The sequence below is a fragment of the Abrus precatorius genome, unplaced genomic scaffold (genome assembly GCF_003935025.1).
Source record: "Abrus precatorius isolate BTA unplaced genomic scaffold, Abrus_2018 Scaffold10, whole genome shotgun sequence".
Lineage (NCBI taxonomy): Eukaryota > Viridiplantae > Streptophyta > Magnoliopsida > Fabales > Fabaceae > Abrus > Abrus precatorius.
The window spans coordinates 28,063,154-28,079,908 of NW_020874292.1; the positions used below are offsets into that span (position 1 = coordinate 28,063,154).

Sequence of the window (16,755 nt, forward strand, 5' to 3'; positions counted from 1 at the left end):
CAGAAATATAACTTCTTCCGTGCTGTTCTATTTGAAAGGCTGGGGCATTAGGTTTCCCTTTCATTTATGTGTGGGTCGGTGGGTGAATAAAATACTTATATAATTTCGTTCTGTTCAATGATTCGATCTCACTTTCCATATATTTTTAAAAATAATTATTGAAGATAACAATGAAAAGATTTCTTAATAATTATTACTAGTACACAGTATTGATAGATCTGCGACTTAAAAAAAAGAACAATAGAGATAGTAGTTGTTTGTTTTTATATTAGTTTTAAAATTTTAAAAATCATATTGTAAAAAACTTTTAAAAAATAAAATTTATTTATGAGTTTAGTTTTTAAAACTATTTTTAAGATGAAAAACTAAAAAAAATCAAAATACCTTAAAATTATTATATTTTATAATTTAAAAAATAATAATAATAAATTATTTTTAAAAATATTTTTTAAAACTCATCTTAACAAATAATTGTTTTTTACTCAAAAACTAATTTTAAAACACTGAACAGTCTACGCGTGTTTAACTCGCAACCGTAATATCCATGAACAGCGAGGGCAATCGTGTACATGCGTTACCCCTAAATCTAAGGAAAAATGAAGATTGAGGAAATGGCCGTAACCTGCGTTCTTCCTCTGCTATAAATACCAATAGCCATTCAAACGACATGGCAGAGAACAAGATTATTGAAATTAAATAACATTTACCAATGAGACATTATCACTGCCTTATTCTCCTTTCCCTTCCCTTCCTCTCTCTATTGGTGTTCTCCGCTACCTGTTCAGAAACTATACCCGGAGGATGGACCGCCATCAAGAACGTCAAAGACCCCCACGTGGTGGAAATCGCCAAATATGCAGTGAGCGAATACGACAAGCGTTCTGGGGCGAAGCTGAAGCTGGTGAGTGTCGTCAAGGGTGAAACGCAGGTGGTGGCTGGCACCAATTACCGCCTCGTGCTCAAGGCCAAGGATGGATCCGCCACCGCCAATTATCAGGCCGTCGTTTGGGAGAAGCCTTGGCTTAAGTTTAAAAACCTCACTTCCTTTAATCCTCTTTATTCCTAGTCCTGGATACTGGATACTCTTGTTCGCTTTGATTTTCTCTATCATCAACTCTCCTACTAATACTATGTATGATCTACCGTCCTGTTGTTTTTGTCGTGCATTCCTTTTTACTTCTCTCTCTTGCTTTCAGTTTTGTCAATAAAGTTGTTGGTTGATGTATTTATTATATTATGGTTGATGTGGTTGGGAATTTTTTTAGAATCGTGATATTACTGTCGTAAATGTAGTTGCGGAGTATGAACTAAAAATTTGATTATGCTTTGCTTGCTCATTGAGAAATGGAGTTTGGATGTGTATTTAAGAGTAGAATTTTGAATCGCGAAAATAGGTTCATCTTTCATGTTTTCAATCTTATCCTTTTAATCATAATTTGACACGTCATTTCTTGAATGAGCATCTGATTTCATTTAAATGAACGTTTCTCAGAGGCTGATTGGACGAGCCATGAGACCCCACAATTATTTCTACCTTTCATTGAATCTTCGTTTTCTCTCTCAGCAATTCCACCGTCAAACAGTGCGGCACTGCACATCCTTTGGCTTATCGCATTCGCGTTATCGTCGGTTTTACGCTTTGCAGGCCTCATAATTTTGTCCTTTAAAAAGGGGTTTCGGTATATTGAAAAAAAGTGGTATTTATAAACCATCTCTTTTAGTCTCAACTCTTAAGTTTAACGTGAGACTTTAAAGGACGAAACATCTTTAAAATCTACTTTTTATGCTTTGTGAAAAATTGAGTTAGAACGAAAATTTATGCCTGAAAATCGTGTAACTTTCATTTTCAATTTAAAACAAATCAATTCATAATTATTCAATTGTACTTTTAAGGAATTTTATTGGTTGAAATAGATAGTTACTTAAATTAGTTTTTTTTTATAAAAAAAACAATACTTTTTATTTAATCTCACACCTTATCGTTTGAAAGTAATTTTTTTGTTTGTATTATTTTCATTTTATAATAACTTCTCTTTTTATACTTTTGATTTCTAATACTCTGCTATCTTTAACTCTCTTTGATGTTTAGTTTTGTAAAAAAAGAAATTGTCATTAAATCTTATTAAAATATAATAGCATTATTAAATTCTAATTTTTAATATAAATTGATTTAAATTGTCTTATTTTATTTAATAAAAATGATTTAAATGAGAGTAAAAGTTAAAATTTGTAATTATTTTAAAATATATAATTATGAAAAATTAAAATTTAGATTAAAAAATAATATCTTTATATATTATTTTACATTTATCAGTTAATTAAATCTAATTTTATCAAACATTTTTAGTTGAATCAGATGCAGGTCTTAACTAGTTCATTCACTAACTTTACAAAGCACACCTTTAATTTAATTTAATTTTTTTGGTTTTAAAGCTTATTAATTTTAATTTTCAAACTCCATGTTTAAGGGGGAAAAGTTGCTTTAACAAAATTTGAGTTAGAACGAAAATTTATACTTAAAAATTTGTGTAACTCTGTTTTCAATATAAAATAAACAAACTACTTCTTATTAATACAATCATGATAATGTCAAAATTTAAGTTCATTTTATTTCTTCTTCTTCGTCCTCATTTTCTTATTATTATTGTTAAGAGTCTTTTTTTAAAATATTCTTTTCTCTCTCTTATAACTATAGCAATTATAAATGTATTTTATATAAAATAAATAAATAAAATGGAGTGACAATTAACATATGAGCGTGATTATAAACACTTCTCATCTTTTTTTTAATAAGCCAAAATTTTTTGAACATATATAATAATTTTTATTATTAAAAATTATAAAATAACATAAAATTCAATACATTTATAATATTAAATATTATAAATTTTAATAAAAATATTTATTAATTATATACATAAAAAAAACTACACTACAACTATGGCCTCTAAATATATAAGCCTACTAAAATTATTTTGGTAATTTTTTTCTCTTGATTATTGCAAAACAGTTCTGGACGCTGACTGTCATTTGGTCTTCTTAAGAATTCACATCTCAATCATTTTTCAAAATTAACTCTCTAAATTTTCATCTTTTAAGATATTTTTCATAATTTTATCTACAATTCTCATTTAATTATGTGTGATTTTTCAAGTTTTTATAATTTTTTTCATCCTCTCTCAAATAAAAATAAAAATTATCAATATAAATATTTCAACTTCTCCCTCTAATTCAACCAATTAACAAGATGAAGAAAAAATTTTCCATTCTTAAATTATTATTGATGAAATCATTAATTTAATTATTTTCATAATTAAAGTTTTTAATTTATTTCTATTAAACAGTTAAATTTGTCTCCTATTATATATCAGTATCCATTCAGCCATTCTCAATCACTTTTCATATCAAAAATCAAAATTATTTGTTGAAAAAGAAAAAATACAATTCGATCGATATTTTTATCAACGATTCATTTACTTTTTTTAAAAGTTAAATTATACCAATTTTTAAATTTTAAGATTGAAAATGTATATATTTTTTAAAGGTTGAATATTTTGATTTTAATTTAATTATGACTTTATTTTGTAAAATATAATCGTATTATAATATTTTAAAATATTAAAAATATAACTTTATGTTATTTTTAAAAATTAGAGATAGAGAAGTACAATTTTCACGATTAAATCATAGGCTCTAAAATATTTAAGACGGCCCTACAACTATGGGATAACGATCATGCAAATGGGATAATTATAAGACAGAAAATCTGTGAAGTTACATATTTACGTTGTCACTCATCTACTTGTTGAAATGATATTGTGTTCTTTAAACCTTTTCCTGTCTTAAACCCCTAAAATTTTCTAACCAGGAAAAAAAATGCATTTAGTTATACGGCAAACAATGTGACTCTATCATTTAAAGCCCTTTAGCATTAAATGGTTTCTAATATCTGATCAAACCCATAGCGTTGCGTAGTAGTTAAGAGAAATAATCTATATGTGTCTATTTTATTTTCGTCTGCACTACATGAATTTTGGAGGCAAAATGTTATATTATTTTAGTTTACAAATTTTTTGTTCATGAAAAAGTGTTATATATTATTTGAAAAATGGTTTAAAGTAAAATTTAGTTAATATTATATTATATATATCACTCTTTCAAGAATAAAAATTTTATAAGATGAGTAATAAAAAAAAAGAAAGTGTTTTTCAGTATATGTAAAGGCGGCGTGAGGGGTTGGCATTAATTGGGGAAACACAGAAACACGTGAACGGGAAAACTTTCTGCCGAGTGATGATTGTGTGATGCACATCTCTTCATTTGTTATCGAACGTAGCCACTATGGCCATGTACTCGCTAGATTATATATATATATATATATATATAAAAGGCGCGAATATTTTATAAATTTTTACTTTTAATTTAAATTTTTTATTTAATTAAGTGTATAAATTTTTAAATTTATATTAATGTAAGAAAATTCTTTCTTTATATATATATATATATATATATATATATATATATATATATTAATACTTATATTTTAAAAGATTTTTCTTACCTATTTTTACATTTTTATATTTCTATAATTTATTATTGGGTTGATAAACTTATTTTGGTTATTCATAGTTTATTAATTAACATATAATTTATAAATATTTTTTAATGAACTAATAACACATAAATTTTAGTATAAATTTTTTTAAAATAATTAAAATTTAAAATACAAATAAAATAATTGTATAAAGTCTAATTATAATATATAAGTAATGAAAATATAATGATACAAATTATATTAAAAATTACACTGTCAGCTTTTTTAACGGCAAAATGTGAATTTTATTGATCAAATTATTAAATTATATATAATTTTAATTAATTATGTTAAATTTATTGAAATTTATTATTTTTAATAAAATAATTATCAGTATTTTTTAATATTGTAAAGACATATATTAAAATAATTTTAACATGAATAATATTTTTATATTAAAAAATCTTATTAAAGAAATGAAATTTTATATTAAAAAAGTGTTATAACGAGAGTGTCAGGTCATAACAAAATAATTTCAAATAAATGTATTAATTTTAACAGGTGTATATTTAATAACAAAATAATATTCAGTTTTGAATATAATAATAATTTAAACGTTATACCTTTTGATTTTCAATAAAACTGCATTTTTTTCATATAATTGTTTTATCACATTTAAACAAATTTAAATTAAATCTACCAAAAATAAATAAATTAAAGATATAAGATTTAATATTAAAAAATAAACCTTTGTACATGATAAAATATAAAAACTAACAAAATTATATACACTCTATTTTATAAATTAAAGCTACACCTTTATTTTAGGTGAAAAGAAAAACCAATATTTATTTAAAAATAATGATGTAACTTTGCATAAGAAAAATAAACTTAAAAATATATTACTTTTAAGAGTTAAAACTCACAAAATTATATTTATTATATATTTGTGAGTTTTATTGATTTTATTTTATATTATATTATCATTTAAATTAATCGATAGAAATATTATTAATTTTTGTCTCACTTCATTATTGTAATTATTTATAAAATTTATAGCAAATAATAGTGATATATAGTAACAATTTACAATCAACAACTATTTCAAATTCTAATAATTATGTACCATAATTTGTTTTGTAATATTAAATAACAGATTTAAAGAAGAATTTGATGTCTTAATCTAAACTTTTAAAATAGAAAAAAAAAATCACACAATGTACAAACACTTTTCAATTTTTTTGTGTATGTCAAACCAGAGTATCTTTTATATCTCTCAAGTCATTGCTTACTTCAACAATTAGAATTTACTCTTAAATACACTCCTTACCTCTCTCTGCATACCCAATTATGTAACTAAGCATGTAATCATTTTTTAGTGTATGTGTATTTCAAGCAAGTGTAATTGCTATTCACCAAACGAAAATGAAGTAGATGAATTTACTTGTCACTCAAGTACACCTAGAAATACAGTTTCATTAATATGAAAAATACATAGACTGATTGATTTTATGAAATAAAAAGTTAATATTATTTCTCATTGTTACAATATTTTCTTATAATTTTCAAAAATTCTTGTGATATTTGAAATTTAGTGTTTATATATTTCCAATAAGCTAAAGTATAACTTAACCTCTAAAGTTTTAGAGTATTTATTTTTTTTTACTTTTTATCTTTCAGTAGCTGTTTATTTATAGTTTTACTCCTAATATAAATTTTTAGAAAAATAATAATTAAATGAAAGCTTACACTGTTATATATTTTTTATTTCTTTTAGAGTTCTTAAAAAGAGTCAAAATCATGAATTAACTCTATCTAACATTAGAATAATCTTTTAAGTATTGTTCTAATATTAATTAAAAGATAATAATTTAACCTTAAATTATTTAATCCATAATATTAGGATATCGATACTTATGAGTTGAACTTGATCCTAAGTTTAATCTATAATATATGGATTAGGATAGGGATACCCATGAGTTGACCTTGACCCTAAAAATACTCTCAAATTTTTTCTAAAGAAATTTTAATTTCAATTTTCTCAATATTCTCAAATCCACGGCATAAGTGTCGTGTGCTCACAAAGATAAAACACAATATGAGTATGTAATCTATAATTATGTTCAAGATGTTCGATATCATTACCCTAATCCATTATATATGGGTTAAGATAGGGATATCCATGAGTTGACCCTAACTCTAAGTCATTTAATCTATAATAGATGGGTTAGGGTATGGATATTTATGAGTTGACTCTGACCTAAAAATACTTCCAAATTTTATCTAAAAAATCTTTAATTATAATTCTCTCAATATTCTCAAATTTGCAACACAAGCATCGTGTGCTCCTAAAGACAAAACACAACATAAGTATGTAATCTACAATTTCGTTTGAGGTGCTCAATAATCAAAATTCAATTTTCACGTTTCTTCTCTATCTTCCTCATCAATAGAAAAACTTAAAATTCAATCTCTAACTTTAAAGTACTATTTTTTTTACATTCCTTTGTTTAAATTTAAATTTTTCATAAAATATATATTGATCATTATTCAAGTTACGTCAGTATGTCTTTAAATTATTAACATTTTCTGTAATTTTAAATACTAACACTGAAAAAAAAATTAGGTTAGAATGTTTTGATTCTTGAGGTCCTAATCCTAATTCTATTGACTTTTTGTTCCATAGAACTTTTAATTTATTGAATTTTTTAACCCTAACTCACATGCATTAGAATTAAGAATGAGCCATGTGAGCTCATTGTTATTTATTGATGTTGATAATAAAAAGAGTATATTTTAATAAAAATTCATAGATAAAATACACTTATAAATTGTTGGATTTAACAACAATTATTTGTCATCTTACAAATAAATGAAAAGTATGAAGAGTCATAACTAGGTGTATAGTAGTTTTATGCCAATTTTATATATATAAAAAAAATCTTATAATTGATTAGTATAAATACTTATTTGAAGAGTTTGAATTTTGGATATAAATAATTTGCTATAAGCAATATAGTATCCATATCCATTTACTCATTTAATTACTTAATATATATAATCAAAACAAAAAAAAAGATAAATGATTTTGTTATAATTTAATTTTTTATTATAATATTTTAAAAAATATATTTTATTTTATAATAATATTTATGTTTTATTACTTCATAAAAATATAATATTTAATATTTAGTTAATGAATTGTTGATAACAAGTATTCAAATTAATTTGAAAGAATATACATATAACCTTTTAAAACCTGAGAACAAGGATACCACTATAACACATATTTTAATTTAACAGCTCATTCTCATCCCCAGTCCTATGTATGCAAAAAAAATTTATTGACAAATTGAGTTTGTCTTGAAATCAAATTTTCTGTAATGAAATTATCGAAAAGTTGTATTGGCATTGATGCTAACCTACTATGGAATATCTATTGTTGTAAAAATATAAAAAATTAAAATTGAAATTAATAAACTTTAACTAAAATATATGACTTTAGTAAATAATTTTTTTTACTTATAAAATTAAATTAAAAATTTATAAATAGCAAACAACTTTAACTTTCAATATTTTATGCATAACTAAAAAAATAAATTAAAAATATATTACAAAATTTTCTCAATTTGTGACATGACTGATAAGATAGTTATGTCAATAAATAATCATTTTGACATTATTAATAAAGTTTTAGATTGGTTTTATAAAGCTTCTAGTCAATATGAATAAGTCTAAGCTTTATTTTTTAAATAATATTGATAAGAAATATGTGTAAACTTTAACTTTTAAGTTTGATTTTGTGTCTTTTAACAATCTTGATACATATTTATGGAATTCTATTATTTATAGAACAATTACAATATATATATATATATATATTGATCTAACTGATAAAGTAAAAAAAAAAAAAAAAACTTTCTGATCAAAAAGACAATTCAGTGTCTTTCGTAAAAAGAGTTACTTTAACTCAATCCTATTTACTTAGCATCCCAAATTACACAGGACACAGAATCATCTTATTTATGGCAATGTATGTAAGAAAAAGCAATAAAAAGGTATAGGAATTTTACATGGATTCTTCAATCATCATAAACTAAAAGAAAATGTCATTTGATGGCTTAGGAGAAGATTTGTTCTAAAAAATAAATAAAATTATGAGCTTGACTTAAAAAACTTCCATAATATTAATTTAACTTGCAGAGTTAAGTTGAGTTGAAACCTTATGGATTGTCTTGATAATTTGTGGGTTAAAGTCTTTAAAACTAAATATAATTGGAATTGGAATTGGAATTGTCCTACTTTTAAAAATAAACATTATGTTTCACTAGTATGGAAAGGAACATGTAAAGCCTAAAATTTGATATGGCAAGGCTTATTTTGGGTTATTGGAGATGAGTTAATGGTTGAATTTTGAAAGATTGTTCTATTATGAGAATTTCTTGCTTTAATAAGCTTGTTCTCTATAATGTATCTAATGAGTATTTTAAATTTTTGTATTGGTTGTTTTCCAGTTAATGGTCAATTAAATTGAAATAAAATTAAATCTTTTATTCACTGGAGTCTTTGTGATTTGACTTTTAATGTTTTTCCTCTTAATTTTAACAATAATCTTGATTTAGTGAGTTGGTACCCTGCTTCTAATGATTTTTGTTCTTTCTAGTTGATGAAACTAATCGTAATGTGAAAATTAAGAAGACATTTTTCAAGTTGATTTGAAATTGGCTAGGTCTTCAAAAATATTAAGATTATTCTTTGAAAAATAGCACATGACAAACTTTTGACTAATGAAAAAAAAAAATGAAAGATTTAACTTATTTAATAGTTTGTGGTTATTATAATTTATCCCCTAAAATTATGATGCATGTGTTGAGGGATTGTGTGGTAGCATCAAAGTTTCAATATCATCTATTAGAGAATAAGCATCATAATAAATTTTTTCTTGGAGAATCTGTAGTTGGTTAAATTTCAACATACAATATGAAATATTTTATAGTTTAGATAATTGATATTTGTTATTTGGTATTGTTGTATAGATGATTTAGAATAATAGAAATTCTAAAAAAATTTATAATAAAGTTGAAAGATACTTTTCTTTAATAAATTATATTAAAGATTATATAAATTATGTTATTTCAACTTCTGTTAATTTTCACAATTCTCTTGTTCATAATTTTTAAGAACCAATCTATCGTTTCATAGACTTTTCCTCTTAAAGGCAAGATAAAGTTAAATATAATGACTCAGTTTACAATCCACAAAAGCTAACAACCTAAAAAGATTATCTAAAATTTTTAGAGTTTGTTGTTAATTTTAATGTGTAATATTAATCTACAAATATAATTTTAACTAAATTACGATTATTTATGTTAAAATAGATTCGAAAATAATTATGTACTTGCTTAATAATAATGTCAAAAAACATTATGAATTAGAACCTCTAATAAGAAGATTCGTAGTTTACTTCAATCTTGCAAAATTATTAATCTTTTAGCATGTTTTTAGAAAGATTAACATTTGTAGACTTATTAGTTAGATTACCCCACCAAAAAAGCTAAGGATTTTAGTGCTTTATTAATACCCCCTCTTATTATTGTTCCTATTTTTAGAAAACATGTTTATGCAATAATTTTTTCCAAGTTAGTTTATTGTTTATTAACTATTCTCTTTATACATAAATATATTAGCAATCCTAAAATTATAGTTTTCCTCCAACATTTTATTATTAATATTTTATTTTATACACCAATCCCAACGTTTTATTCCAATTCTAAAAACAATAATGATAATATAAAGAATACATCGATCATTGTATTATGTTTTTTAATATATATACATATTGTCCGTAGTTTTCTTTTTTGCTAAGCCCTTTCCATTATATATATAATAAAAATATAAAATATATATGTAAAAGTGATAATAATAATTTCAAAGAATAATTTTATGATTTATTCATTAAAATTTGATCATTACTCTATGCTTAAATATATAAGGATGGATGGATAAAATAACACGTAATTAAATAGATTTTTTATATTATTTTTTGAACAATTTAAGACCAAATAATAAATTAAAATTCTCATTTTTTATATATAGAAAGTCAATCAAATAATAAAACTTTTGCAACTAACGAGACAGTTCCATTTTATAACTCTCCAATTTAATAAAAGAGGTGAAATAAAATGGAATAATTTTTTAAGCTTTAACTTTTTTAATCTTATTTTGAAATCTTCTAAAAATTGGGAATGTTTTTTGTTTAATTTTTAATTAATTTGTATTAGTATTTTTTATATAATAACAATTTTGTTTTTGTTGGAGTCCGTGCAGGGGTAAAAGTACTAGTTTTTTAAACGTGTATTATCCTTTAAATCTCAAATAATTTAAAAGAAATGGATAATAAAAGCAATTGAATCGTTCTTTGGTAAAAAAAAAAGGGGGCTATTAGGTGAGAAATTTGCTTTCAGTTACAGCAGTAGGGTTAACTTATGCTAAATGGGAATATTTTTTGTTTGGCTGAAACTGGGGCGGTTAAATAAAACTGGGCAAAGATTGAATTATGAAAGTGGGTTTGTTTTTTCTGGTGTTAGGTCGAATCCTAATCCCGTAACTCATTGTTTTGTATCCATCTTCAGTTTGTATTATTATCCTCTCATCCATAATTTTCCAGAAAATCTGAAACATATATAAATAAATTTATATTCCAAAATAAAATAAAAAATAATAATTACCGGATTGATCTCGTTCTTATTCTCCCACGCCCACTCTGAATCAGAAACCCTAATCGGTGGTGTGTGGCACTTGAGAGAGTAAGAAGAAGCATTAAGCATAGCACTCTGAGAAAAAGATGAAGGGTCTCTTCAAGTCCAAGCCTCGCACCCCTGCTGATATAGTGCGCCAAACCAGAGATCTTCTACTCTTCGTTGATCGCAGCCCCGAAACCCGCGAAAGCAAGCGCGAAGAGAAGGTTCGTTCCTTTTTCTTTAGATCGCTTCTTTACAGCTTTTATTTATTTTTTATCTGGAATTTGATCTGCAATTGATAAGAAGCTCTGTATTGAGTTCGTAATGCTTAATGCAACGCCATTGTGCTGAATCTTGATTGGTGAATCAGGATAACCGCTATGTGCTGGTTATGATGTTCTTTAACTTGATATTTTGTTGTTGTGGTTTATTGGTACGTGGGTTTAGATTTAGAAGCATATATAATTAATCACTGTAGTTGACAGTAATTTGTTTTAAATATTTAAGTTGTTGGTGGTTGATGTTCGTATTTTAGAGTTGCAATTTTCTTTTAGTTAACCTACTAGAATATTCGGGGATTTATTTTTTCATTTATTCTTTTTTGGTTTTGTAAGGTGGAACTTTAGTGTTAAATGTAGTTGTGCTTGATGTGCCATCATCAGGGACTACATAAGCAGAAGTAGAATTTGTGTGCGTAAAAACGAAAGAGCTGGAGTCATTCTGTTTGTTTTTCCTTTTTCAATTGAGTCTTGGCTTGTTGGCCCTGCAAAGTTACCCATATTATTTGATGTTTGCTATGTTCGTGTGATGCATTAAACAGCAGATGTCAGAGCTGTGTAAAAATATCAGGGAGCTAAAGTCAATCCTGTATGGAAATAGTGAATCCGAACCAGTCTCTGAAGCTTGTGCACAGTTGACTCAGGAGTTTTTTAAAGAGGACACATTGCGACTGCTTATCAAATGTCTTCCAAAATTGAATTTGGAGGTAATAAAGAAATCTATAAGAGATCACCTGATACTTGCAGTCAATAAATATGCTGTTGGTTTACTTGTTTGATGCTGTTAGATACCTGTTGTAGGATGCGTATGCCTGTCAATAAATTAGCATTCTTGCAGCATCTGGGTGGTGGGTGGAATCACGTTTATCTTGACGCTGTACTGTGATTGTTTAGTACTTGCTAACCTGGAGACTATGGGCTTTTACAGGCCAGAAAAGATGCCACTCAAGTTGTTGCAAATTTACAAAGGCAACAAGTTCAGTCTAAGTTGATTGCATCTGATTACCTGGAGAAAAATATGGATCTTATGGATATTTTGATAGTTGGGTAAGAAACTATTGGCTGACTGTTTTGATTTCTTGATGCTTATTCTAGTAAGCTTCGGAATCAGTATGGTGAAGTTTTTGCTTGACCAAATGAATGGAATTTTATGTTATTCTCTTACCTACCATTGAAAATTGAATATCCCTGTGAAATAGACATGATAATCTCATGTCTCTGATCATTGGATTTTGAGACCTTCAGGTGAAATTTACTTTTATAACATGTAATCTTGTTCATATCTTACCATGTAAATGTTATTTTCTTATGCTTCTTATCGTGGTTGTCATTAAATTATAGCTTCCTTAGTATTGATTCTAGTAGACAATTGACCATCTATTGTTGCTTTTCAGGTATGAAAACACAGATATGGCTTTACACTATGGTGCAATGTTGAGGGAGTGCATAAGACACCAGATTGTTGCAAAGTATGTAACAAAACCTGATAAATTCATTTTGTGTTGTGCATTCTATCAAGCTCAAAGCCATTAATGATGACTGTTAGGAACAGTCAAGCTTGTAATCTGTTAGAATACTATTCCAACATCTAGTCCTATACTGACACTTTTGGTTCTTGTATTTTTCATAAGTGTTCTTAGATATTCATGCCAAATCAGATAGGTGCTATGTAGGAAGCTCTGATAAAAAACTTAACAATGGAAATAGAAAAGGGTAAATGGCCTAGGTCTGATAATTTTCCCCCATATTACTATTGTGTTACTGTAATTTTTCATGGTTTTATATCAGATATGTTCTGAACTCACCACACATGAAGAAGTTTTTTGACTACATTCAACTTCCAAATTTTGACATTGCTGCGGATGCTGCAGCAACTTTTAAGGTGGATTTCGCTTGAAAGAACTTATGACGAATATTTCATTAATTTTTTGTTCTGTTTTTTTTTGCAAGAGTTGATGATATATAATGTTACCTTGTTTCAGGAGCTTTTGACAAGACATAAATCTACTGTAGCTGAATTCCTTTCTAAGAATTATGAATGGGTAGGTTTTCTTTCAATCTATGTATAGTAGCATTTTAGTTTTAATCCATGCACTTGTATAGCAACCTTTTCGTATCCACACTTTCTATTGCCTAATAATATGCATCAAATGGTATGCTGGATTAATAAAGGTTCTCATATAAGTGTTTATAAATTGGTGCTACTATGGGTTTGAGTTAGATTTTGATTTTAGTTTTACGGAAATTTGGCTGGATATTGATTTTGGTATAAATTATAATGACACAAACAATTTAAAAACATCTAGTTCTGATTATTATTTTAATTTTCATTCTTTCCATTCATATGGCATGGTCCTATTAGATCTGTATTTTTTTTATTCTTTGTTATGCATATGGTAATCTTCTTGTCAGTTTATATTAATTATATTTTATTTGTTTCTGGTTTTCTAAATAGTTTCATGTCGATTACATTTCAATTACTACTCACTTTGTATTGGTGCTTTTAGTTTTTTGCAGAATATAACACTAAGCTGTTGGAATCTTCCAATTATATTACAAGGCGCCAAGCTGTCAAGGTTCTGTATAATTTTTTTGAGTCTATCCATATAAATTTAACTTTGATTTCAACTGTAACACTCTAATTTGTAAGAACTGAGAACATTGAATGAAGTAAGCTGCTGATGTCAAGGCATTAGAAATTCTCCCTGCTGAAAACTTAAAATTTGGATTTGAGAAATCCTTACTCGTTTGTGCATAGTATAGTACATTTGTAGTTCTTTTGGCCTGTGATTGTTCCTGAAAAATAATAATAAAAAAAAATATCATAGCCAGTCAACAATTACATTCCTAGTGGATTTCCTTTGTTTTTATCCTGGAGAAGTTTGGATTTTTGGTCTTTTCTTTTTGATGTTATAGTTAATTTGTCAGTGTCATGTTGAATTGATGAATATATGATTGCTGAATTAATTTCTTTCTCTTTCACAGTTGTTGGGAGATATATTACTTGATCGTTCAAATTCAGCTGTAATGACACGATATGTGAGCTCAAGAGACAACTTGAGGATTTTAATGAATCTTCTAAGAGTATGTTCTTTTAGATGAAACTTAAATAGCACGTATTATTACTTACCTTCTTGCCTTGCTTGTGATCTTCCCTCTTACCAGTTTTATGTATTATTCCTTCTATTTTTTATGTTTTTTAGTAAGTGAAAGTGCATCAGTTCCATCAAAACATATATCCCTTCACCGTGTTATTGTTGCAGCTTGTTTAAGCATCAAAATTTGAATACTTAATACTTATGTTCAAGTTGAGTTTCTGATGTTAATAAGTTTAACGGATAAAAGGCAATTAAGAACTTAGGTATGTGCTTACAGTGGGCATTTAATGGGTCAGGGCTGATTTCTTTTTACAGGAATCAAGCAAGAGCATACAGATAGAAGCATTTCATGTTTTCAAGGTACTATAATTGTTGTATCATAGCACAGATTTAGAAGTGACAGATCTTATTTGTGCCTTTGTTGATATTTGCTTGTCATTACAGTTATTTGCTGCTAACCAAAATAAGCCAGCTGATATCATCAGTATATTTGTTGCAAACCAAAGTAAGATTCTGAGACTTCTGGATGACTTCAAATTGGATAAAGGTAAGTGATGCCATTGTAAGAGTTTTTAGTTGCTTTTATGGTACCAGTTATCATTTTCCCATGATCACATTTATTGTGGTTATGCAGAGGATGAACAATTTGAAGCTGATAAAGCTCAAGTGATGAAGGAAATTGCTGCTCTTGAACCTAGGGAACAACGCACCTGAGCTGCAAATTGTGTTAAGTGGCAAGTTGCAATGTGGCATTTCACTTTGGTGAATTCTGTATTTTAATAGTTCTGTTAGTCTTCATGAAGATGAAACTATAATTTCATACAGATTTCGATGCTTCCATTCTGTAATTTTATAACCGTCCTGTAAAACTGTAGATAAATAAATTGCTTAAATGAGCTACACGCGGTATATGGCTTTTTAGGTGGAAGAAAGTAATAAAGGTCTTCCTAGGTGCCGTGTAAATTATAAATTGTGCGAGGTCGTGCTATAATCTTACCGTCACATATTTATTTGACTGACCTACTTATGCATGATATGGCCTTCTCTGCTTTTGTTACCTTCCACTAGCTGCTGATCCAGTTGTAGTTGTCCTACCTTAGATTTTTGGTATAAGCCCTTGTCGCTACTTCGATGAAGTTGAGCTGTTGTGGAGGTGGATGAGATCTTCTGTGTTTCCTATTGAAGTTGTTCAAGATAAGGAGATAGGCGTTTGCCTTAGGCATTCAGGGCAGGCATATAAAGGGTAAGTATACCAGTGGTGGTTGTCTGTGGGATTTTGACTGATATAGATTCTAGTATTATGTGAAATAATTTTTGGGGTAATGATCCTGATCTAGGGGAGGGGGTTGAGAGTGAGAACTTAATACATTGGCCATGGTAGGAATGACAGTGGATAGCGTTTTGGATATGGTATTGACACCCGTATTAAAAAGAATTTATCTATATTCATCTTCATGCATGGATATTAAATTTGATTGTCTTATCTTTAACTTGTGTACATTAATCTTATTTATTTTCATTATTCGTATTTTAGTTAACTGAAATGTAATGTCTAAAATTTTATTTTGTGAATTAATAAAACACTAATATTTTAAAATAAAGGATAGTTATTAAAAAAATATTAATAAGGTATGATGTTACCAACAGAATTATTTATCTAATGTTAAACGTAATATAATAAAGTATCAAATTTTATCGTAATATAGTGTGTTAACATTTCGTAAGAAGAATAGAAAAAAGGTCTAGCTATTCTTTTAGGTAGACAAGGAAAAATTGGAAGCTTTAGTTTTATTTTAGCTGTATTCACATTTGTAAGAGTTTAATTTTAATATACTCTTGTGAGTCGATCAATTAGAACATACTTTGGTTGTGATTTTTTTAATAATATAATTTAAGGTTGACTATAAAATATTTTTACACTCTGTGTATTCAAATTAAGTTTTATAATGTTTTGGGAAGGGGGAGGGGAGTGTATTAAATGTAAATGTGTATGGGTACACTATAATACTTATATTTGTAATATTTTGTAGGTATTTATTTATACTCAAATTCATCACGCTGGTTGTTACTCATCTATTGAGTATCTTTGGTAAGTATTTAGTAGG

General features: G+C 26.7%; 2 protein-coding genes across 4 annotated transcripts; both read left to right on the forward strand.

The window, feature by feature from the left end:
• The first annotated feature begins 628 nt into the window (after positions 1-628).
• On the forward strand, positions 629-1,234 carry LOC113852972 (cysteine proteinase inhibitor 5-like). The gene is made up of 2 exons (XM_027483397.1): positions 629-1,059; positions 1,098-1,234. Coding segments are annotated over exons 1-2 (351 nt in total). The 5' UTR covers positions 629-709; the 3' UTR covers positions 1,099-1,234.
• A 9,863-nt stretch (positions 1,235-11,097) lies between these two features.
• On the forward strand, positions 11,098-15,915 carry LOC113872944 (putative MO25-like protein At5g47540). Of its 3 annotated transcripts, none has more exons than XM_027510867.1 (11): positions 11,098-11,498; positions 12,095-12,259; positions 12,481-12,599; positions 12,947-13,021; positions 13,341-13,434; positions 13,535-13,594; positions 14,060-14,128; positions 14,538-14,636; positions 14,966-15,010; positions 15,147-15,197; positions 15,285-15,915. In XM_027510867.1, the coding sequence occupies exons 1-10, from the start codon at positions 11,379-11,381 to the stop codon at positions 15,165-15,167; spliced, it is 867 nt and encodes a 288-aa protein (XP_027366668.1). In that variant the 5' UTR covers positions 11,098-11,378; the 3' UTR covers positions 15,168-15,197; positions 15,285-15,915. The 3 variants fall into 3 exon arrangements, with proteins under 3 accessions (XP_027366668.1, XP_027366652.1, XP_027366660.1); XM_027510851.1 differs by having other exon boundaries at positions 15,095-15,197; positions 15,285-15,911; XM_027510859.1 differs by having other exon boundaries at positions 12,098-12,259; positions 15,095-15,197; positions 15,285-15,910.
• The last annotated feature ends 840 nt before the right edge of the window (positions 15,916-16,755 follow it).

Coding starts and splice junctions, on each gene's coding strand:
- LOC113852972 (XM_027483397.1), top strand. CDS start 710: ATGAGACATTATCACTGCCTTATTCTCCTTTCCCTTCCCTTCCTCTCT.
- LOC113872944 (XM_027510851.1), top strand. CDS start 11,379: ATGAAGGGTCTCTTCAAGTCCAAGCCTCGCACCCCTGCTGATATAGTG. Junction 12,600..12,946: donor ATGGATATTTTGATAGTTGG/GTAAGAAACTAT, acceptor GTTGCTTTTCAG/GTATGAAAACACAGATATGG. Junction 13,435..13,534: donor ATGCTGCAGCAACTTTTAAG/GTGGATTTCGCT, acceptor ACCTTGTTTCAG/GAGCTTTTGACAAGACATAA.